This window comes from Clavelina lepadiformis, chromosome 4, assembly GCF_947623445.1.
Source record: "Clavelina lepadiformis chromosome 4, kaClaLepa1.1, whole genome shotgun sequence".
Taxonomy (NCBI): domain Eukaryota; kingdom Metazoa; phylum Chordata; class Ascidiacea; order Aplousobranchia; family Clavelinidae; genus Clavelina; species Clavelina lepadiformis.
The window spans coordinates 799767-825314 of NC_135243.1; the positions used below are offsets into that span (position 1 = coordinate 799767).

Genomic DNA, 25548 nt, shown 5'->3' on the forward strand with positions numbered 1-25548 from the left:
AGGGTAAAACCAACGTCAGCCAATATTAAAACCGTAAAATGAAGTAAAACTTAAATTTAGTATTGATTTAATAAACATATATTTTAGTAATTAAACTAATTGTATTGAGTGGAAAAAAGAGAAAGTATGACCAAAATTATCTGACGTATGGCTGTATAGATATAGATACCACAGTGAACAAAAAAGTCGTACCGCAATGCCCGATATGCTTAGAAAAGCTAAGCAACGACGTTTTGAGACCAAGTCGTTTGCAGCGTCATCTTCATGAATATAAAGACAAAACCTAGGAACAAACTTGACTGTGCAGCCGACCTAAGATGTGCATTATCTTCCACAAAGCCTAGAATTAATCGTTTGGTTTCCCAAAAACAACTACATCCTTCTCATTAATGAAAGTTAATTGAAAATAAATTGTTGTTTTGTTTAATGCTTTTTTGTTTTGCAATGGGGGGGGAGGGGGGGCGCGAAATTTTTAGGTACCGTCAAGGGGGGCGTGTGCCAAAAAGTTTAAGAACCCCTGCAATAAACAGCACTTCGTTCGTTTTAACACAAGATGCAATTGCATTATAAGTGATTATGGTGAAACAATGACGATGTATGCAGTAACAATCGACAATGAACTCATATAAGGCCGTGCCAGCTTCATAGTCGCTTTTACTTCGGTACCATTGCGTCCATCTTGGACAGGCATGTGCAAACTTTTTCACTGGAGGGCCAAATACAAAATTTTGAATGACAATGCGGGCCACATGGTTTTTTCAGAAAAAAATAGTATCGTAAAACGACTTTCCTATGCAGTTTATGTAGTTAAGAAATAGATTTAATGCATTCCACGACACGCTTGCGCGACAATTTATTGACAAACTGTGAATAATTGTCGATGGAAGATGAGGAAACTGAAGAAAATGAAGTTCTAACATTTTGCTGAGCACCACGCTGGCCGCACGGTACAACCTGGCGGGACGTAGTGCGGCCCGCGGGCCACTGGTTGCACATGTCCGATCTTGGAGAACAGAATGGTACAGAAAAGTTTAGCACAAAAAGTGAAATTGCTCACTAAAGTAAACGAAGACGTTTTAAGCCATCAGTGCCAATTACTGCAGTATAGCGCAACTGCAATTCATTTATTATGAATGAATACTACTACGTATGGCCGATGGGTTGATGAAGCGATGTGCGAAGGCCGGTGAGAGTCCTTCTTAGCTTTTGTTTATCGATGGAGATTGTTGCAATCCAAAAAGATCTGTCAAAGCACAACGTACTTTTAGCTCAGCGGTCTGACCTTGCAGAAGACTGGAGTGAGAATGCCATCGCAAGCGGCCGTCAGCAAAGCCATCACCAAAGCGGGGCTGACCTGGAATCGTCGTCGCAAAACCAGAGGCATCTCTGTCACGACTTCAAAGGTGGAAGCTTTGGTCGATCTTTCAGTTCCGCGATGAAAGTCTTTGAAGTTCTCATCCAGACAGAGGAAATCTTCGAGATCTTATAAAAGTAAAAGGGGCAAATATTATGCATTCAGGACTTCGCCGAGTCATACTGCATGAAGCCCTCGAGAAATATCGCATTCGCTCCTTTCGCAAAAGTACAAATACACGCGACGTCGATAAAGTACGATAAGCATTTAAGTTTGGGAAAATGTTTGTCAGAAAATAATTACAATTAATCACGCTTATAAAAAAAAACAAATGTTTATATTTCGAACAGTCAAAACAAAGTTCTGACGTGCTACTGTGCTTGGTGTTGCTGTGTTGTTTATTTTTCGCGGTTTTATTTTTGAATTAGTCGCAAAGCTGTAATTTTTATTCACTACATAAAATGATGTTCTTACATAGCAGTCCATAAACCTAAAACCATTTCAATTCAAGCATCTCTTGCCCATTTGTGCGTTCATAGCGTTGTTTGGGCAGAAAAAGAGCGAAGAGCGAATAACCCCTAAGCGGGAAAGCGCGGTCGTGGTTCTGTTCCGATGTTGACAAAAGTGCGACCTCTCGAGATCGTTCCTAAATAATAGGAGCGCGCTCGAATGCTCGTGCCTTAATATGAGAGTTAGAGTAGTACATGTACATGAGAATATACAGTTCATCTCGAGGCTTTAAGCAGTTTTTCAAGATTAACAAGCAAAACTTTTTCGCTCCACTTTCGCGTTTTGATAGGAGCATACAGTGGGCAGACGCGGGTATTTTAAAGCGGGCTCTAAAACAATTTTCCCCGCTCCTCAACCCAATTCAAAATACGTCACTGCTTGTTAACCTGGTTGTCATAATCACGGAGTGTAAGCAAAGACGCAGTTTCTTTCCGCATCTCAGGGACACATAACAGCGACTGTTTTCGTAAATTTCCAGCCGAACAACTCGTAGCGAAAGTTGCAGCAGGAAGCTGATCCCCTGATATAACTCTGTGTGTTTGATGTCTTGCCCCAACTACACGCCGAGCTGTTATTATTATTACTGCTTTTATTTGTCTGCGTCAAGTTGATATAAAAATTTTGGTAGCTTATAGTTCTGTTAATCATTGGTTACAAGGTAGAGGCAGCATTCGAGGCGGATGCTTTAGCCTACAAGCCATAGCACCAGTCTCATTAGAATTGAGCAGATATAGACAATTTAGAGCTGAACTCTACAAAGCAATTAGCGATGATAAAAACCTACTTATAACGCTTGGGCAGAAATGTGACGCTGAAAATATTGACACAAAACCAATTTCTGTCTTACAACAAATTTTATTTCCACAAAACTCACTCTGGATATTTCAAATCACAAAAAATCAGCAAATCTAAAATATTACAGCAAGTTCACCATTCAACATAATGCAGTAAATATTTATTTGAATAAACATGTCAAACAACTATAATTATGACATCACTATTACTTTATGTACAAATATAAATCAATTTTATCATTGAATTAGTAAATCTGTAGATGAAGCATCGGGTTGAGCGATCGCTCGATGTCGCAGAAGTCCGCGGTTCGAATCCCGGCCACGACGAAACTCCTGTTTAACAAATAAATCGATATTAAAAACGAATTTTAACAAAATTTAATTAAAATAGAATTTCTGTTTAAAAATGAAACCTACTTACCATTATTACGTCAGCAGTACTCGCGTGGAGTGAGTATGACGTCTTCACAGTCGTCATCATAACCAACATGAACTCGCAACCGCTATAAATTAAAAATTTGGTTAAAAATTAAATTTCTGTGCAAAGTTCAAGTTGACACAAACATGACAAGATATAAAGAATACCGAGTCATGAAGCTGGTCAAGGGCGAGTTGAATTTTTTGTCTCTCGCTCGAATTTGCGTCTCTTTCATCTTCTTTCAAGATTCTTCCACCTTCGAAGCAACCAATCATACACAGATATTTTTCAATTTTAGCGAAAAATTCTGGTCCTGGAATGTCTTTGATAATGTTGCCACTGATGAACAACACTTTTACCTGCAGATGAAATGTTTGTAAACTACAACCTGGTGTATTGATGCAGCTAATATATTACTACATACAAGTTAATATTACCATTAATTGGTTAATAACTAACCAGCACCACGCGGTCAGATTTAGGCCTAGTAGCTACTGGTCCAACACAAATTCTTGGTTTTTGAATTAAATAGAAATAATTTTGAGCGGCCAATTAAAACCGGTATCGAGTATTAGTTGTAGAAACAAATCCTGATAATAAGTTTGCAAAAATATTTTCAGTTTAAAAAAAATTGAAACTTTTCTGTTGACCCAAAATTAACCTGTACATGCCAGGCTAAAACTGATCCAACAAAATTTTGTCATTTTTTTCCTTAAAAAGAAGGAATTTTAAGCGACCAAGTTTATCGCAGATTCCACATTCCTTGTAGATTCAAGTAATCACTAAACCATCGCAAAATTATTCTGCAATTTTATATAAATTAGCACAAAATATCCGACCTACACTGCCCAGTAATCTCAACAAACTGCCTTGAAAAATATCTTCGTACTAGCGATTATGACGTCATTATAACAAATATAAACAATTGATTATGACGTCATATGCTGTTCTAAGCAAACGATTAAAAGTTGAATAAATCGTCAAACCTTTCCAGGCATCTCAGAGATCGCCGAAATTAATCTTTCCACATCATCAGGGGAGAAGCAGTTCATCAGATAAAGCCACTTTAACTTCTTTTGTTGTTTCCTTAAAACGTCACAAAAGATCGCGACTTCCGATGATGACAATTTCAAATTAGACAGATGCAGCTCTGTTGGAAAGCGCAGTGACGCCATATTGAAGAGTTCCATGTCGCTGGATTCGTTTAATTCGCATAAAAGCGAAATATATCTGCGTTGGTCGTCATCTAAACAAACATAATAGTTAATTATTTACCGGTTGTAGTTCGCCGCGTTATAGAAATAAATTTAAGACGGAAATTTTTCATGTTTAGGCAACAAAGTTAAGTTGAAAGCGAAAACTTACTTTTCTTTAAATTATCTGTTTGGGACGAATTAAAAAAAGAAGCAGGCATTTCAAACTGAAGATAAACTTAATACAACAACTAGAATTTATCTAAATGACATTTGGCCTATTTAGCCGGCAAATATTTTCACCAGAATCACCGGCAGCCTACTAAGCTAGGCTCTGTACACTAGCACTGGCAATATGTTTGCAATAGACATGTAAATTACAAAACTTACCTTTACTTGGCCTAGTAGGCTGTTGTACTAATCTACCAGTGATTATGTGGAAATATTTCCCGGCTAAATAGGCTACATATCATTTTAATAAATTTTCACAAAATATTATCACATAAATATATTAACAGCATCACCAGTCTGCCAGCAGCCTTACTGTACTAGGCTAAGTAAAGGTAAGTTTTGAAATTCAACATAAATGTGTGTTCTGCTGCTTATAGGCCTAATGCTTGTCTATGGCAAATAATACATAACATGCACATGCAGTTTATTCATTTAATCGCAGGTTTAGGACAAAGTCAGAAAATAAACTTACGTGACCAATCTTGCATTTTCTCAAATCGTACCAGCTGTGACTTTAGTGCTTTTATCCAAATCCTCCTCTTCTCAGCAACATCTGGAAATAAATTATTATGAAGCTTAATACTAACAGGTTGCAAATATAGTCTAGGCCTATACAAAATAGCTTGCAATAAAATATAGGCTAGAATGCAGTGAAATGTACTAATTGTAACTATTGCCAATTTTTTCGCATATAAGCCTAGTTGCTGATTTGCTAAATTTGCATTTTTCTGACTGGCTGCCATTTACTGAAGTTGCATTTTTGATTTACCAAGCTGGGCGAATGATTGCTCATAAAACAGACAAATATTTGATCTTTTTGCTGCTGAATGCTAAAGTTTGAAAACACCATTTTCATCCAAATATGATAAACAGTAGTCTTCAACATAGGCACAGTATATATAAAGCTAAAAAAATGGGTTGTAGTAATCTTTTTTGAATGCATGTTATGAGCAGTTGCTAGAGGATAACGGCTATAAAGCATATAACAAATACAACGCATTGTTCTAAATAATAAGCAAACTGTGCATGAGACCGTTTTATTATAAAGTACATGGATCACGAACTGTCAGAGGTGGGCAGTCAGTACTTTGAAAGTACTGTCGATAACGGTACTTGGCAAAAAATGTACCAACGGTTCCAGTATTTGATACTATTTCAAAAAAGTAGTCCGGTACTTCGCCAGTACTCGGTACCGAACTACTTTTCATACAGTGGATCATGTTACAAGTGTAACTTTTGCTGATATTATGGCCCCGCTAAAGATTACTTCAGGTCAAAAATAATGCGAACTCACTCTATACCGCTTTATTAGACATTCATAGATTAAAAAAGAACAAAAAGCACTAAAATTGAAATCCAGTTTTAATCAAAATGAAATTTTAAAAAACAAACTTCTGAAAACCTTTCAAGTAATCATTTTAAAAGTACCAATCACTGGGACCGACTTAAATTTCTCGAAAAAATAATTCAGTACAGGGATTCGTTACTGTTCTATAAAAGTACTGATACCATCGGCTCTAAAATTACCGATACCATGAATAAAGTACCGCGATACAATAATTTGGTACTATAGTACCGCTTTACTGCCCACCTCTGCCAACTGTACTAATTCTTGTTCAATAACCGATGCTTGATTGGTGGGGAATCATCTCTGAGGTTGTGTAAAAACTATCTTCTAAAACCATATTAGCAAAGAGAAATGAGCGAAATTATTACACTGCATGTTAATGCAGTAGACTTCGTTTATTATGACTATCTTCAGACCAGACCATTTTGGTCACAATATCGGAATAGTCACAATAATAAAAGCTGCAAGACTGATACAGCGCCATACACCAAGCAGTATCGACACAATCAGAAACAAATTGACTAAACTTTCTAAAATCTCATACATTTCTTAAATGGTGCGAAAGAAAACTCCCATGGCACATTCATTCCTGTCACATTGCATAATTGACTAAGAAACATTGGAGGAATATAATTGAAAAAGTGGTCGTAATACTCAAACACTGGTCATAATAAACAGAGACATTTGTATGGCAAAGTTTGGGACTACATCAACATTGTCATATAAAGCGGGTGGTCATGTTAAGCCAAATTTATTGCATATAAATGTGTAGCACACCATCTGGTGGCTATCATTTTTTTACATGAGTGGGTAGGGGCAGCCAGTGTAAAATAACACAAGTGTTAGCCTAAACCATATTTGAGGTATATTATTTTCTGTTGGCCGAGACACCAAACAGAAACAGGTTTTGCTTGCTTTAGTAGTAGTGCTGTAATTGCTTTTGCAATAATAAGTAGAGGAGTACTGAATCAGTTTCAAAACCAAATTTTTGAAAAAACAATCGACACATTGCAACCAAACCATGTATTATAGTATTATAAACGTTTGTATTATACAGATGACTGTAACTGTGCTTATGCTCCAAATTAGTTTATTCTAATTTTCTGCTAGTATGTTTAGTTGTGATTTTCAGTGTCAAAATACTTGTATATAGCAAAATGGCAATATAAATGATTTCCAGCTGTGACACAAAAATGGTAAATTAGTAATTAAATTGCAATACATTTGTTCCGTTTCAAATTTAATGAAATTTATATTCTTAAAATGACAGCTCATGTGCAAAACAGCCACTGAAGTATTCCTGCACTCAACCTCAGAGACAAGCGCAACAAACTTGATGTCTATCTTATGTGGCAACCAATCCACAAACATCACATGCATTTGTTTGACGTGAAAGCCACCTTGTGATGCTAGAAAAATGCTATCAAACTCCAACAGACCTGAGTGAACTTTATGTCAAACCAAAACTGATGAAAATCAATGAAAAGCCTTGTTTAAGTACCGGCTTATAACACCAGTTACAATGCTGAAACTGATCAATAGTCAACCCAAAAGTCAACCACCGACTCTTACTCCAGTAACAAATACAGACTATCAGCAGTGATCACATGATTTGGCAATGGACATTGTTTATATTACTGCAACAATGTTCATCATTATCCCTTAAAACAGAGTAAACATTGTATTCTGTGCTGCATTTGCCACAATGAGACACTGACAAAAGAAACACTTAATGTAACTTATACATGGATATTTATTGTCAGGGCTGGTCTTAGGCCATTGCCAGTGATTTAACCAACTTGGGCTACATGCTGCTTAGTACCAAAACAGAAATAGTAACAAAACAGAAATCGCAAATCACAGTGTTCTCAATTTGTTCTCGAAGTGTTATTAATTATCAATGTTATTATTTAACTTTTTCTCGAAAGAGAATGTGAACTTGGTGAAAACATATCACAAAGCAAAGATTTGATGAGAGCTGATTTGCAAAGAGTTTATATTTGGTTAACGTTGTTATGAATATTATTTCATTAAATTATTTCAAATTGGCAAAAAATGCCCACTATCAGTTCTTGCATTGGGTTCATGCTTAGTAAGGCCTGTTTTGTATACTATACAACACAAAAATGACATTTATGGACTGGCTGTGTTGAATGATGTGGAAATGACAATGCACAAATTACAGTTAATGCCACGTAACTTACAAGCAATGTGCGAAAATAAATGTACCCAATATTGAGCTTTATACCACCCAAATAGATATGTGTAAATCTATTCATTCAATTAATGTAGAAAATGTTGTATTGGTGTTTGTGTAGCAATTGTAATACAGTAAAAGCTCATTAACTTGACTTCATTTGAATGGAAATTCAAACAATTTAAGGCAACTTAACCATGTAATGCATGTAAACTACTAATAGTCACAAGTGTTCTTTTTGTTTCCGAGAGCATAGTTAGCACTAATTATTTCAACATTAGTGAAAAAATCGTTATCAGTAGAAATAAACATAAACACCATAGTGACCATGCCACCATGCTCTCCAGATTACATAGACGAATTGCTTCTATTGGCACACAACTTAGACCAGCTGCTTTACCTATTTTTATTTTGTACATCGCTCTCCTAACCTCCTGGACTGTGATTTCCTTCACGGGTCCAACATTTTCCTTAGATTTTAGTGTGATATCCCACAGGTTTTCTTCATTCAGTAACTTTTCGCAATATTCCTTCCACAACTTCAACCTATCTGACAGCTGGATCTGTAACTGTCCATCTTGACTTCTCATGCAAGGGCTACCAAAAATATCTCTTTTACACATTGCTTTTGTTCTTGCCATGCGATAGCTGTGCCTCATCCTTTCTTCCATTCTCATTTCCTCAATCCTTTGTTTGTTTGTGTGATTGTCATATATTTACGTTAATATGTATGTGAACTACTAAAAATAATTTCAAGTGTTTTTGTGGTTTCAAGGCCATAAGTAGCTCCTGTTATCTCAACAATGGTAAAAAATGTAACACTGTAAAAACAGCATAACATTATTAACACCATAACGATTCGCTTAACAAATGGGTTGTCATAGGCTAAAAATTCAAAGTTCTCTAAACTAATTATTTTTTTACTATAATCTACTCAAATATAAAGTTGACTCCGGTGCATAAAATTTAAGAACCTAAGTCAAGGGCTACTGAAATATACACAACATTAGAAACATTTGTAATGTGAAGAATTAACTAAACTTGACGGTGACACAACGTTTATGTCCTGCCAAACGCTGACGCTAAAAACTTTGTTCTTTCACTTTATGTTGTCTCAGAATGCATGTTTTTGTCTTTGAGGCCTTGCCACAATTGCCTGACTTATTTGTGGCAGTTGTCATTATCATAGATATAGCTATTTTTGCAACCATCCGTGTCAGCACAATTTTACGCTCCACACATTTACGGTGAAATATAAAATGAATAAAACCAAGAAAGAAAGCAGTTCAGAAAGGTTACTTTGATTAATGATAAATCTAGACTAGGCCAACAGCACCAGATCTACTGTAAGTAGCAATAACAGTTTGACATTACCTTTTACAAGCAAAAACAAATAGTGATAAATATTCAACCATTATCCCAGTCATATTTTTATGGTAAAATGCAGCCAATTTTACTTTACTCATGTAATTTAATTGGTTGCTTTTTGTCAATTGTATATTTTTACTAAGTGCAGTTCTAGTCAGTAACAGAGTAGTTTTACTTAAATGGTCTACTTAAATAAATTTCTTTTACTTTGGCTACTTAAGTAGTTTTGTTCATGGGTCATAGTGGAACGCATGGCAACTGCACCCTTGAGATTTTTGTAGACTATGTTTGCTGCACCCAAACGTTTCACATTTATTTACTTCCCAAAAAAGAGCCCACAGGCACTGCACTTTGCTTTCCAGATGTCCAGCAAAATGTACCATTTTACACCAGGTAAACCTAATTTTAGATGTCTTGCACCCTGGAGATCTTGTCCAAAAGTTCCATGCTTTCCAGTCTGGTTTATGGGTACTTTTACCTAAGTAATTTTTACACCAAAGTAACATACCTGAGTAGGTTTACCGAAAGCTGAAGTAGTCAATGTTTTAGTTCAAAGATAATTTGCAGTAATTTTCATTTGCAATGACATCTGCACAAACCATTTATATACAGTCTATAATTTGAATTTCAAGTAACAATGCTCTGACAAAGAACAAAACTATGTCTGAAACTAATTAGCTTCATAAGACTACGTATTTTCCTGCAGTTGTATTGCTTTTAGTAAGATCTTGATACTTTGTCCTTTCACAACCTCATATTTTAGATCGATAACTCTCAGTACTGGTACTCCTTAAACTACTTGAATCGGCTAAATAGCTGAGTGGTTCGACCACTCGCAATGTAATGTATGTGACTCAGGTTCCGTGTTCAATACCCATTGGCGCCTCAACATTGTGATGCAAGGACAAGGCATTAACAACACTTGCTCCTGTTTAGTGGCCCTGGTGGACAGTTCTAAATTCGAGCAATACTATATAAAAATCAAACTAAAAAATGTAGGCCTACGTGACAATCGCAACTTACACAAAGGCTACCTCAGAAAGCTGGGCTCAAGCAATGAGGAATCATGGAGTAGTTTTGAACAGCAATACTTGTAGTAGAGCAAATTTCTTAAGAGTAATAATACTTTTACTTAAGTAACTGATGTGGTTACTTTGACCACCACTGCCAAACTGCGTAATAGTGTTCAAGTTATCTAACCTGAAGTAACAACCTGCATACATATAAAGATGTGTTTTTATCGACATATGGGAGTATTTTTGGAAACCAAATGAGTTTTCTATTGTTATCATCTTTATGTATTACCGAGTGTTATACCAAGTAGGCTATTTTGTCAAGAACTTATAGCCTATCTGGTTTTACCTGCTGCCAGGTTCTTCACTGATTTCACCATACACAGGAACGTGGATTAATCTCCAGCAACTGGTCTTAAATTAGTACTAAGTATAGGCTAGAGTCTAGACCATACATAAAAGCTGCTTTTTGTCATAGTCATCGGCTTATTTTTTTGTATAATAACATATTGGGAGTTTGCAAAACCTATATCGGTGGTGCTGATGTCTGATGTGTAGCCTGACTATTCCGGCGACAGAAAAAGCTCCCTTTCTCAATGTCGTAATAGTGTCAGTTTCAGCTTCCCATTAACCTACTTACTTCTGGATTACAACAGAATTTTGACAACTGTTAAACCGTGCAAGCACAATTTCAAAGGTAACTTTAGCAGTTCCCAGACTAGATCGGTTTGTTATCAAAAGAATACAATGAACCTATCACGTGACTTTGTTATTGTTTTGATTATTTTCAAATGAATGACGCAACAGATAAAATCAGACGACATCTTCACAATAGTTTATGTTTTTTTAGACGATGTTTTTACGATGACGCTTTCAAATTGCTTTTTTCAATTTACCTGTTATAGGTATGTAGGCCTATGTTTTTATATAGTACAAGATAAACCCTTTTTTTTAAAAAAAAAACAAGTAACTGCGTAAATTAAATGTAAAAATATTGCATATTTTTGTATTTAGTCAATAAAAGTCCACTAGTAACCAAGTGTTTCTTAGCGGCCTACCAGTAGACTGATCGAGCCGTGTCCTTTATCGCAATAGCAGTTTTAACTGGGCACATCATCAAATTTCCTCCTGACGTCACCAATTGTCAGTTACCAGTTGTGCCAGTCACCACTGTTACCAGTTGTACGCCAGTTTTTACAAACACCCGCCAATGAACAGGAAAAAGTTACAAAACCGAAAAGGCCTAAAACGTGCTCAACAGAAATAACGTTAATATTTGCTGGTAACAACTAGCACGACCAATAAACCTTTATACCAGTAGCTATGTATCTCACCAAACAACAAATAATTTCTCACATCAGCACAATGAACATGAAATATAACAACCTACGTTGGCTGGCTGCTGGCTAGACGCTGATGAATAGTTTGTGGTAGCCTATGCAGTTTCTAACTGCAATTTTGTAATGCCTAGCAATCGTTTCTAATGTAATGGCGGAAAACTGGAATGATCTGTTGGCAGAGGTGCCATTTTGTTTCTTATGTTTTTAATCTTTATAAATTTTCTGTCTGAATACTAGCAAGTAGACGACCAAAGTACGGGTACTAATTTATATTTCGATATCTTTAGCACAAACGATGTGTCTATGACTCTATGTAAATGGTGTGTAAACTGGGTAGTCACAAAGGTTTTAACTGTGTCTGTATCAGGTCTAACAAGTGTGTTGGTAAACTTTGGGCCATCTTTTGATGACAAACCACTAAATATAAACAAAAAAATTTAACAAAATAAAACGCTTAATACGTTTACTCAGAAATAAAGCTACACAAAGTACCCAGGACAACATAATAAATATAAAAATTACTTTCCAAGTAACCTTCAAATCAATTCAAACAAACCATAAACCATTTGCATCATGAACAAAACCAATAACACAGCCCTGGTCTGGTAGGATACTATTCTCTTTAAATCTTGTAAAACTTCTATTGACTTTCTACGGATGCCAATAAGCTATCCACTTTTCCTTCATCGAACGTTACTTTTTCTGAACAAATTTCTAACATTATCTAATCTATATTATTGTACAAAATCTCAACCCAGTGGTTCTCTCTAACTACAACACATATTTCTGCAATGCAGATTTAAATTTGAAATTACATTATTACACTTGAGTAATCTTAAACTGATCACTTTTGTTAAGAGTTTTAATGTAAAAATAGCGATGGTTGAAATTACCAGTACAATTTACATACATCAGAGTCAAACTTATGACATTTCCTAATTGCGTTACACTTATCTCAAAGTGAAATAGAATCAAGCATAATCAAGCATATAGAACAAGCATAGGCCTATATACCGACACGCAATGAACATCAACTAACCTGATGGCGACAGACCTTTCATGGAAAATGTGCTTCTTGTCTGCATGTTTGTTGACGACACTGGACCTCTGTCATGACAATCTTAAAGATGGACCAGTTAAAACATGTTACGCTAATACAATAACAGAACAAGTTTGCTATAAAGAAAGAAAACGATGTTTTGTTGTTGTAGAGTTGGCCAAAACATCAAGAATCAACGAATGTGTTCAGGAACTTCATTGATTTTAATTTATGAGTCACCTACTTCTAAAGCAGATGTGTAATTGCTGAGCAACTGCAAATTATCGGTTTGGTGACACTTAATCACGCGACACATAATCACGCGACGCTTAATCACCGACACATAATCACTAGGAAATTTAATCACGCGACGCATAATCACGCGACACATAATCACTAGGACATTTAATCACGCGACATTTAATCACACATTTACAGTGTCGGCTACCGTACACACTACGTAACAATGTCATGCATGGGAAATGTAAGCAACTGTATGAAGATAAACTAAAATCTCGCTTGACAGATAACGGTCAACTGTGTTTTGCACACACAGTTTCAGTGCACACAGTTTCAGTTGTACCGCATTGGAATAGAAGGTTGAGTACCAGCAATTCCTTGCAGAAACGTTGTGCGTTGCATTTGAATGTCTTTTTCAATTCCCTGTATGAAAGTCCGCAATGTCGGGTGGTGGCATTGAAAAAGCACATGGAGACCAAAATGCCAACCTTCGACTGCATTTGTGGTTCTTGCAATGCAGCCTGCCCCGGCTTCGTAGTGATTCCAACTTTCGATTGGAAAGATGGCTGAGCCGTAACTTTCACCACGTCCCGGACGTCGTCTGCCTCTGATATATGTGTGTTCGAAATACGAAAGCAGCTCAGGCATCTTCTCGTGATCGGGCATGCTATCAGCTAAGATCAGAAATGACTCGACTACGTCAGAGGAAGGGACCATGGCTAAGGCTGGTAAACACCGAACAGTTGTTCTTAATTCGTCATCAGACTCGTAGTCACATTTCATGCCAATTTCATTAACTTTGCGCAGGACGCTTAGCGTTAGGTGAAAATAACAACTCCTAACATTTGCTGTAAGAAATGCTGTGCGGAAAGCACTTACTGCGGCAGTCTCAAAATCGAGAAAAACGCATTCCGGTGCAGCAGTGGGGATCATTGTTTTAATTGCATCAAGGATGCGATCGTACGTTGCTCGCGTTTGTGTTTGTGCTCGCAAGTGATTATGTGTCGCGTGATTAAATGTCGCGTGATTAAGTATCCAAGTCGCGTGATTAAATGTCCTAGTGATTATGTGTCGCGTGATTAAATGTCCTAGTGATTATGTGTCGGTGATTAAGTGTCGCTTGATTAACTGTCGCGTGATTAACTGTCGGTACACCAAATTATCAGCTAGTGCTTAAGATGACCAGTTTAATAAAGTGGACATACCTCGGAGCATATCTATTAACAAGCCACAAATGAATCGTCGAATGACTGACCACTTCTCATCAGCAAAAGCCTCGTTTGTAACAAAAATCTGAAATTCAGCCAGCGACATTTGGCTAATGAAGTACCAAGCCGTGAAACACTCTTGGAACATTTGATGTGAGAAGAAGTATTTCTGGTCGCCATCAAACACACGTTGTGACCATCCACTATAAGCATGAAATGCCACTATGATATCCTGGACATCATCAGTTGAAGGAAGTTCTTTTTTCATTTCGGTTGGTGTAATGACAACCGTTGACTTTTTAGTGGCATTGTAAGCCAACCTGCTAATCTGCAATGCAATAAAGACACATTATGATGAATACTTGCAACAAGCTTTGAATGACCAGTTATAATCTGAAAACCTGCTGTGTCAGTGCAGTGATATCAGGGTACCGTGTGTTGTCACTACGTCTCAGACCCTCCAAAACGGTAGCAAAGACACGAGTTGTTGTGGTGATTTCTCCAACATCTTTTGAAGGATTTAGAGAAGCTGCGATTACTAACTGAAGCAACAACGGATTGTAACACAATGAAAACACAACAGGAGCGTTTTGAGAAAGTTGAAACCACAAACTTTTAGCATGTGTACCAGTGTAAGCGTAAAATAGTGATTTCATGTTATCATAAGACAAATCACGAATAAAAATGGTACGTTTTGGTTGTAGGGAGTGGGGAAGATTAAGCATGCTATGAGGTCGTGAAGTAATTATGATTTTAACACCAGGAAGGTAATTTTTATTAAAAAGGCCAGCAATGATATTTTGCACAGATTGTTTAGTGTCATAAGTGCGTTTAGCAAACTTCTTCTTAAATGTGAAATCGGCCTGGTCCAGCCCGTCAAAAACCAGTAGACACTGGCTTTGATTGTTTTTAACCCACTCAAATGCGTTTTTCCAGGTTTCCTCATCTAAATTAGGATAATTAATGTTAATTAGCATCTCAGGTAAAGTGAGCTTGTCATCATCGGGTAAATCCATAAAGTTGATGTGAAAGGTAGTGAACTCCTCACTTTTCGCAAGACGCTTGGACAGGGTCGATTTCCCTGCACCGGGGTTCCCGATCACACCGGTGTAGCGTTTGTCTGACCTCACCAGGTTATCGAAGTCAATACTTCTTTCATGTGATATACCCTTTAAGTGATCAGTAGATGCAACAAATGTTTCTTGCTTAGGTGCTGCTCCTCCTTGATAAAACGTCACTTCGGCAAGGTTAGGATGCACCACAGGAAAGTTTTGTAGTGGTACGTTAATGCCAGCTTGGGGCCGAAGATCAGCTTCTCGATGTTTCTTTTGCTCCTGCCTGACTTTTTCAATGGCTTCTTGTTCTTTAATCCTTCTTTCTGTGTCCTTTCTTTGTTCTAATAAATAACACAATAGAAAAAGTTTTAATGAACAATCAGCAACTACTTCGATAAAGCTAAAATAACTTACAAAGTTCCAAGCATTGTTTCCTAAAACCAAACTTTGATTTAATATTGTGCAATTTGGCAAATCATAAGGTATAGCGATTTAAATACTAAGTAAAGTAGCGTTATGTTTCAAAAGAAATATCACTAAATGTTTCTGTGCAATTACCGATTACTTTTAGGCCGGGACCTAAGAAAACATGTTTCAACAGAAATGGCACTAAAATGAAGCTTTCTCGAAGCAAACTTTGGATGCATACTTGTGCTGGCCATGCAGTCAGCATAAATAGGGAAATCACATCGCTTCACTAGATCACTAAATCACTAGCTTCACTAGACATGGTTACATGGTTAGATGGTGACGGTGCGGTTAGACCGCTTGACTCGTTGTACTTTAACCAGTGTTCGATACCCATTGCACTTTCGTTGTAATGCTCTTGCATTTGTTTTTCTGTCTACAGTCATTGAAAAAAGCATATTTACACAGAACTTTGGCAGAGTTTGACCTGAGTGATATTATGAAGTCTACTTATAGGCTTAAGTCGAGTAAAATGTTTAAACCGATGTATAAAGAATACTTTAAAAAGGTGCAATGTTGCACACTTCCAAAACATACCTGCAGATGAGGTCGTTGGTAGACTGGCAACTGAGGGACTGGTACTTGGTGCTGCCGTTTGTGAAGTTGATGTTGAAATTGGTTGTTTAGGTTGCGTAAAGCCGGTTTGCTCTAAGAAACGAACACAGTTTATAAAGCATGAAGCTTTAGTTGCAAGCAACAAATAATAACTTGCAAATAAAATTCATATAAATTTAAACCGTTGATTTTAACATCTTCATGAAAATTTGCAAATATATCAGATGTTGTCAAGATGGACAATTACAAGCCAAAACAAACGCAGCACACAATAATGACTACTGTAACAGTGGTATAGGTGTCTCAGATCATTTAGCAAATTGCTTCTTAAACAATGTTTGCGAGTGGTGTATGGTGTATTATTCATCAACAACCACGTTGCATTTTAACATGCGCTTGAAAGGTATGCCCCACATCCCCACAAAACAGAATTAACAGATGTGTAAAATCCAATCATGTCCCAAACAAGAGCAAGGACTTTTAATTTTAGTTAATAAATAAGCAAACATGATTAAGTTAACTTACCTAATACACCACTCGTGTTCCTATCTGCTTGATATATTGTTGGTTGAATGGCAACGTTTCCAGAAGCTGCGATAAAACAGAGATTAAAGTGTCTAAATTAATGTTACTGAAACCAGTTTAATGAAAATAGAAATAAGCACAATGAATGTTTGCAAAAGTAAAATAAATACAAAAACATTAAACTGTATTTTAAAGATAATATTTAATTGTACATTATTGCATTTTCTAAAAACCAAAGTGATGCATTTGAAAAAGATTCAAACAGAAATTGAACGTATCGAATATACACCTTGTGTTTCGGATTTTAATTAACTGTAGAATTTGTAACTTGTGTAAACAAAACATGATTTATACAAACAGTATTCACTGCTTTTCAGTCTATAATCTAATCATTACTTGTAGAACGTATTTCAGTGTTCAAAGCATTGGATTGATTGGTCACTTCTGAGATGTCTGTGTGGCGTTCAACCTGTGGATTTGCTTGGATCGGTTGCTTTGGTTGGGTCACATCAGATGGGTCTAGAGATGATCACGTGAACAGGTGTATTACCATCACGTGTAACAAAAACCACTGACGTATAAATAATTAATACACATTATAAGTAGGCCTATAGTTAGCAAGTGGTTACATTCAGTTGCTTGCTAAACTATTTCAATTGCCAACGAAAGTTTTAAACTGGTGATCAAAATTTGTTTTACTTTGTCAAGATATAAATTACAAACTGATATAAATGTAGAACATGAAAAAGGTAATAGAACAAAAATTACTATTTCTTATACAGTGTTTGCAGCTGTTGCATGGAGTGTTTTACATGATCAGAAACCAGCTTTGCGTTGAAACTAATACTTAAAGTTAAGCCTTGCAAAACTCACAAATTAAGATGAACAATTTGTGTAAGATAGAATGAGTGAACAAGAGCACGGGGCAAGCTGGTGCACCTATTTGTACAAACAAGAGCAAGGCCTCTTGATTTTAATTAATAAATAAGCAAACATCCATAAGTTAATTTACCTAATACCCCGCTCGTGTTCGTTCATGCACGAAAGTGCGCCGTGCTCCAAAAGTAGAAATTAATGAATGTATTCACAAACCAAGCAAATACAGAGACATTAAACTTTACTATACTTCGAAGGTAGTTTGGTATTGCACAGTATTACATTTCTTGAACACAAAAGCGATATTATTAGAGAAGCGATTTCAATTAGCTTTGAACAAACGTTAGCACATCTATTACACCTTGTGGTTGGGTGTTTAATTGGGGAGGATCAAAGGGATTATTTGCCGAATCCTGCTGCTCAATGCTTGGTTTAGATTTTTTTGCAGAATCTATAAAACATCTTTTAAACTCAAGGAAAGAAAAACAATGTGATACCATAATGAAAGACACGAAGAATTTTACAAGGAAAAATTGCACGGTATTATAATGTTTACCTAAAGGATTTGTTTGTTTCACTTTAACTCGTGTTGGTGTTATATTTTTAGAATCCCTGATGTCCATTTGACTATATTCTCTGTTATCTTGATAGTGTCTTTCATCGCGGAGATTAAATTGAGGAGCATTGATGATCATAACTGTTCCTGCGTAACGCAGTTAAATGCAATGACAGTCATTTGCAAAAAAGCAGAAAAAATATAAAAAAAAGAAAACATATTAGAAAAAATACAAATAGTGAATAAGCTCAATCCTAAATATTTAACGACAATTGTGTGCTTACGTATTCAGCAAATTAGTTTTAATAAAACTTACCCGCTCTGCTTTCAGCCACTCTGCTTGCAAGCTCAATCAATCCTGGTTCGATTCTACTTAAAGCACTCTGAGAAGCTTCAGCATTTTCCATTGTTTGCAAGACTTGATTTCCTGCATCGGCAGGCCCTTGATTTAAAGCAAAGGAAAAATAAAACAAAATTTATTTTATATCAAATGTAGCCTAAAGGAAAACATCAAAATGTTTATTATTAATTACAGCAAAGACAAAAACTTAATCGTTTCAATCTCAGATTACTCACCATGAGGCATCTCCGCTTGCATTGCAACAGCACGTGATGTTCCAGGTTTTTCATCACTTTCACCTGATGAGCTCTCTTCATTGTTATCAGGTTGTACAAGTTGAGGTTTATCTTCGGTCAATCTTTGCTCTTCTGGCTTCGACATACTTCAAAGTTGCAGTAATTATCTTACCTTATGTTTTATACCTGGTCAAATATGTTGATGACGTAAAAGTTTTTCAAAAAACAGAAAAGGTGTACTTGAAATTTAAACTTTGTTAACAACGATAATTCTTTATCAATTTTCAAAATGTTTTTCGAAACCAAGTTATCAATAATAACATGACCTGTACCCTTTGTTAGTTTACCAAATTTTAAGGCAGACGTTAGCAGAATGTTTATGACAAAAAATTAACTGAAAAATATAAACTGTTTTGGAAGGTGGCCAGATCACATTCTTGACACGTTGAAACGGGAAGAAATTTTGAAGCTGTTTTGTTGCCACTACACACCTGCTGCCGGTACTACAAGGAACTGCTCCAGCATCACTGAGAAGGAACTGTGCTACGAACAAGACAGCTTATCAGCCATGGGATAATGAAGAACACAACATCTGCACAACCTTGTTCCAGATGCTTGGTCCTCAATGTCTGAGTTCATGCCCCCCCCTTCTATTGCTATTCGGCAAGACACTACAAAAGAGACAAGACACTGATTACACCCTGACCACAAAATATTTGAGTCCTGCAAGAAAAATTTGGCCCAGAGCCACCGCCCCACCTAGTTCATCCGAAACCACCCTAGAACAGAAGTGACCGTTTTGGCGCAAACATGCAGCGCAGGGAGCTAAAATCATCAGCAGCATGCGAGTGTGGAGCAGGGTCCCAGACCGCGGACCATATACTATTTGACCGTGGGATCATTCGCCCTCCCAAAACTGCGCAAAGCTTCACAGTTCTGGACAAGGGGATGAAGAGCTGGCTTCAACATCTGGCCGAGTACATTTGATGAGCTTATACTCATATGTAAAAATTTGCCACAAGAGTTAATTTCAGGACCAGTTTCGTTTCCGCTGGAGTTGTGCTTCGGAACAGTCTTGATGTAGACAGAGCTGATTTCCGGTGCAGTTTGTTTCAATTTTTTTTTCGCCGACGATCTTGGACTAGGGTCTTCGCCGCCTGAGCTTAACTGCGGAGTAGCTTCGATGCCACCAAGACATTGACGTAGAGGCGGAAATCTAGGACTGAGTTGCAACCAAGCTAGAACCACGTCCAGAATTAAGATTTTTAATTGACCAGTGTAATTAACTTGGCTGTGGATTGTAAAACTGTAACCGCGAGATGGCTCCCCTGCCTAAAAAATATATGTCTGTGGATAAATCCCTTTTTAAAGGCGCCGTAATGGTGACGTATGTTATTACCGTGTCCTTCAGTTTTGTTATTGCACTGACTTAGTTGAGTTGTATCACGGCTGTAAGTAGCCACGAATTAAAACTTGTATTAAAATCATAAGACGACAGGGTGGACAGGCTACGTACAGGGACAAAGTTACGGGTTCATTTGATGAACAGATACTCATACGCAAGGAGAAAAAGTTACCAACAGAGTTGAGTTCCTGAGCAAAACTTTGGGAGGTGTCTTTTTGCCGCTGGACTTCCCGAACCGTCTCGATGCCGCCGGTGGTTCCAAGCCGCCTTGTTGCCGCAGGAGTTTCGGAGCGATCTCGCTGCGGCCGGAGTTTCAATGCCACCTCTTTGCCGCCGGAGTTCAAGAGCCGTCTCGTTGTCGCCAGAGTCCCAAAGCAATCTCGTTTTTTTCCGAATATCCGGAGCGATCTCGTTGCTGTCGGTGTTGGCAAAACAGTTTCTTTGCCGCCGGAGTTATGAAAGTTATGAGACTGGATATTTTGCGACACGGTTTCTTGGTAGCTGATTAAACACCACCGTATTGGTGATTTGAGAAAATCAACTAAAAGCGGCAATTTTGCACTGAAAATGGGAAAGTGTCCTGGGTAAGAAAAGCCATGAGCGCCAAGTTTGTTTGCTTACGTTGATATATGGCGGGTTATCTCCTGGATACTTTATTGCCTCCTTGCACCGTATTACGCTGAGCAAACAACGCTTGCTGATAACTCGGCGATATAACTTACACTTTTCATTGCTTTTATACTCAGTAAAAGTAAGATATAAATTTTATCTCTCTAGTTAATACCACATCATATTTAGCAATCAATGCATTTAAACTCTCATTTACTTTAAGTGAATTGAAAGTCTTCCCTGCATTTCAATCACCGCTAGATGGAGAGATGGAGCAATTACTCAAACTATTGAATTTGTCAGCCAAGCCCGTCAAAGTAGCAACATAGCCTGGTGTCCGTAGAAACCGTGAGTTTTGTGACTAATTTTTTATCTTGCGTTAGTTGCTGTTCCTGGATGCAATCGGTCATGATTCGAGATAAAAGATCGAAGGCAAAGACAAGAGTATCAATGAACTTCGATTCAACACGCATCCTAGGCTACCAACAGCATTGAGCTTTTCCACGAGGTGCGATCAGATTTAGTCGAAATTGTCCAATTGCCAATTGTGCTCAAGTACTAACGTGTTTTATTTCAGCGGCCTATGCCACTATATATACATATATGACGATTATACGTGCTGCTACCCCACCAACACGTCTGTGCGCTTCGCGTCTATTCGAATTTGTCCAACTTCAACCCGTAAGTGTCCGGCAGATGCCATCCCAGAGAAGCTTGACTGACGGGATTCAGCTCAGCAAGATTAAGAACCAATGATATAATGTAGGTTGATGCTAAATTCCAATGCTAAGTTAAGCTAAAATATGATTGGTTTTTGATATTTTTAATCTGTTAGCGCGTTACGCGAGTTATATAAAGACGGTTGAATTTTACAATTCCAGCCTCGAGATGACTTTCCTGCCTAACAATTATACGTTTGAGGACAAATCGTTTTAAGGAGGAAACTAAAACAAAACATTACATTAATGCCATGAATAATTAAATAATATAATAAAAATAAATGATTGCTTGATTCGAATACAAACAGCGCATATAAGCCTACGCCTCTGTAAACAGCTAAAAGAGAAACTGTTAATATGAACATGAGACTTAAACAAATTCTGAGCAAAAAGTCGCATCGAAAGCGCAGATCTAAAAATATCTTTTCAAGATTTTCTTTCAAGTCTCGAAATAAATTTTCGTTCCAGTTAACGCGTGAAAGAATCTTTAAAGCTTGAGCTTTGTGGCCAACAATTTTCAACGAAATATTTTCTCGACCGACGTAACGACAACGACGACCGACTTTGTCACAAGACAACCAGCTAAGCGTAAAGTATCTGAATATTTTGCACGAAACAGATATATTATTGTTGAGCAAACTTTTAAGCATTTGATGCGCAGTTTAACTTCTTTGTGCAATTTGTAGTAAAAGTTTTTGTCCTACATATACGCCCATTAACATTTTGCTGCATTCACACTGATCATAATATTAGCAGTGTCTTTCGCAGGCATAATTGAGTGCGTGGACAGAACTTGCGTATACCTGGTTTGTGCTTCTGCGATATTTACAAATCTACTATGTGTAAGCGTATTAAGCAAACAAATAATAGATCGTTGCATGGTTAAGATAACAATTTAATTTAGCAATAGCGACAAGTGCCTTACATAATAGAACCTGAATTACAGCCCACCATTTATAACATACTGAAGCAATTTACTGTCCTTTAAATGTAAATTGTAGCATGAAACAAAAAGTTTTTTTTTAAAGACGATTATGTGACAGCAACTTTCAACTCTGGTCGCGGCCATCTTCCACGTCACAGCCACGAGAATTGAATGGAAATAAGTCAGTCGCGCAATATTTAAAACTTTTCGCATTCCAGCTAAATATTACGACCTTATTTGGAAACGCATCAGTTAATCTCAGTCAGCAAAATAAAGGTTCTAATCCAGCCGGGTTTTTGCGGATTTTTGCTCAGCAAATCTTTTTCGCAACAAATCGTTTCCGACTTTCAGCAAAGTGACGTCACTCAACCCTCTTCCAAGTCAAGCGTAAGACATTTCAACATCTCGCACGAATCAGGATAATCTCAGGTCAACAGTCAATTAAACATTGCACAGTTTGGCAGCGATTCTATCGATTCGGCCCCATATCAAGTGCACCGCTGGGTTAATGATGAAAAAATAGTGACGTAATAATCTCAGAAGGTCTATCCGGGTTTGGTATTTTTGCCGACTCAAAAAGTGGAAGATACAGATTCAGAGCTTTATATAAATGAACGCCAGCTGTGGTGTTTAGTGTTAAATTATCCGCAACAAATTATCTCTTGATATTTTGCATCAACCATCGCTTGACCAATGACGTCATGTGACAGCGTCAAATTGCAGTCGACATATTTGATGTGACTTAACATGGCAGAATGAAACAGCTTCAAGCCGCATTCGTGAAGGAAATACATCTTATATAGGAACGTAACAATTGACAGAACCGCACATCGCCTGCTCAGGTTTTATCTGATAAAAGATGGAGGACTTACCTAACCACCATGCAGTCCATCAAATTACCACTGAAGTGAAAATTTTAGCCAAGCGCAGTAGAATGTGGCCTCATATGTTTATATTTTAACAGTTTTTGAGATTTCCGGCAAAACAAAAATATGCCGTCATAAATCTACGGCGTATCAATGCACTAATATGGAACTTGGTGGTGATCAACCATATTCAAGGAGGTTAAATTTTTGCTTTAAAAATACTTGATTTTTGTTTCTTCCCCAAACATTTCTTGAAAGCGTTCAGCAAAATATTTTTGCCGGTTCAAATCGTCTCTGGAATTTCAACGATGACGTACCCATACTTCGTCACAAGCAAACAAGTCAAGCGTCAAGCAGCAGGATAATTTGCACGAAACCGATGCACAGCAGCCAAGCACTTATCTAAGCATTTGACGCAAAGTTAATTTGTTGGTTGGTAACTCTACGTCAAACACCACTGCTCGTTCACATATAACAACATCACTGTAATAACAATAATGTCTATATGTTACGGGATTATTTTTATACACCGTTTTTATATCCATCACGTTATACACCGTTTTTATATCCATCACGTTACACACCATTTTTATATCCATCACGTTATACACCATTTTTATATCCATCACGTTATACACTGTTTTTATTCGCATTGTATTGTCTTTATATGCATGTTCATGATATGCCGTGTTTTACTTGTTTATACTCGTGACGTCTCAGATCGTTAGCCCGAGGGCCCAATTAGTAATGTATTTAGCGTCCCACGGGGATTCCTTAGTCGCGTGGAATTTGTTTTGTGGGATTGTTGCGCTCGGCTGTGTGGTGCTGAGCTAGTTTAAATCAGTCTACGTTTGTTTTTATTCAAGAAAGACTCGTTAAAATAAGAGAGTCTGGCTGATTGACTAGCCGTTAAAGCGGGGAGCTTACCTGGTCAGAAAAAGTTTGGTTACATATATAGCGACATGTTTAGGCAAAATTTTCGTTTAAAAAGTTAAACAGCATATATGGCACAGAGATAATAGTTCCAAGGGTATATTCTACCGGGCGAAAAATAGAGCAACAAACTTCCATTTTAAAAACAGCCCTACTGCGGTAATAACAACAGATCCTTTTCGAAGATTCAATGCTGAAGAAATTAAATCACTCACCACAACTTGGTCCCAGTTGCAATGAAGTCGAATTTGCCGGAGTCGCGAACAGAAGGAGAATAATAAAGTAGTGACTGACTCATTCTGCTACATTACTTCTAACATAATTCTAGAAACTAATTCACTGCTAATTTACGTAATGAACTACTCATATACACTTCGTGAGCACGCACAGTGGCTGTTGTTAAATATTCTTGTCCGCCTAAATAAGCCTGAAACCTAAATAGTAGTCATTGGAATGCGTTTCCAAATATTAAACAAATTTCTGGCAAAACTTTTGGTTAAATACTTTCAAAATAATTGAAGTGAAGAAGGCGCCAACCCAAACGCTTCGCTTGATTTATCACGCCGACATGGATTGTCTGCTGGCATAGATTGTCTGCTGGCTCAACTCAGATTATTATTTTTATTGAGGCGCTTTACGTCATCACGTCGAGCACAGTCCCAGCAAATAGCATTATGGTAAAAAAGTAAGTTGTATGAAGTGCAAAGGATTAAACAATTAAACGGCAATAGCTGTTACGTAATGCTCGATGACGTAATTATGACCTTGACAATATGCTCGCGATATTCCACCTTCGCTTGCACTCAACTTTAACAAGGGATGGGCAGCTTTGATTTAAAAAGTTATCTCACGCCGACTAGTGGCAAATATCAAATTATCTTGCACTCGCATGATGTCGCTTTTCTGTTCACCATCCTTCAATCATGTTTACCGGGTTTTAATCAGCATTTGTGACGAAACAAACGATACATTTTGAAATATTTTGTGAAGCAAAATGGTCAGAACTTTCGTAATATCTCTCTCATCCGCGTAACACCGGTTCCTACATCGCCGCTTTTTCATCTTCCAAGATTATCAAATATTTCATCACAAACTGGTTGTAAGTGGGTACACGGGGAATCCCCCTTACCTTCAGCTCCATAGGGTTGGAAAACCCTCCTTTCGCTCAACACTGACAAGGTTAAGTTTTTTCGAAAGGAAATCTTCTTCAGACCAGACATGCATCAC

The 25548-nt window shown here is 37.3% G+C and overlaps 1 protein-coding gene and 1 long non-coding RNA gene across 5 annotated transcripts; one reads left to right on the forward strand and one right to left on the reverse strand.

Moving 5' to 3' along the window:
• Positions 1–2699: 2699 nt before the first annotated feature.
• LOC143452596 (uncharacterized) lies at positions 2700–24890 on the reverse strand. Of its 4 annotated transcripts, XM_076953630.1 has the most exons (17): positions 24537–24890; positions 19356–19535; positions 18865–19010; positions 18605–18730; positions 18289–18435; positions 18094–18183; positions 17253–17375; positions 16857–16922; positions 16314–16424; positions 14655–15649; positions 14251–14581; positions 12806–12886; positions 4973–5053; positions 4063–4322; positions 3244–3435; positions 3080–3161; positions 2700–2991 (listed from the first exon to the last, which is right to left on the reverse strand). In XM_076953630.1, exons 3-16 carry the CDS (start codon positions 19007–19009, stop codon positions 3090–3092), a joined length of 2820 nt encoding a protein of 939 aa, XP_076809745.1. In that variant the 5' UTR covers position 19010; positions 19356–19535; positions 24537–24890; the 3' UTR covers positions 2700–2991; positions 3080–3089. The 4 variants fall into 4 exon arrangements, with proteins under 4 accessions (XP_076809745.1, XP_076809746.1, XP_076809744.1 ...); XM_076953631.1 differs by lacking the exons at positions 19356–19535; positions 24537–24890 and having other exon boundaries at positions 18289–18429; positions 18865–19046; XM_076953629.1 differs by lacking the exons at positions 19356–19535; positions 24537–24890 and having other exon boundaries at positions 18865–19046.
• LOC143452597 (uncharacterized) lies at positions 4595–7253 on the forward strand. Its single transcript, XR_013115066.1, has 3 exons — positions 4595–4832; positions 4943–5089; positions 7119–7253. It is a non-coding gene; the product is annotated as an uncharacterized LOC143452597 (long non-coding RNA).
• Positions 24891–25548: the final 658 nt, after the last annotated feature.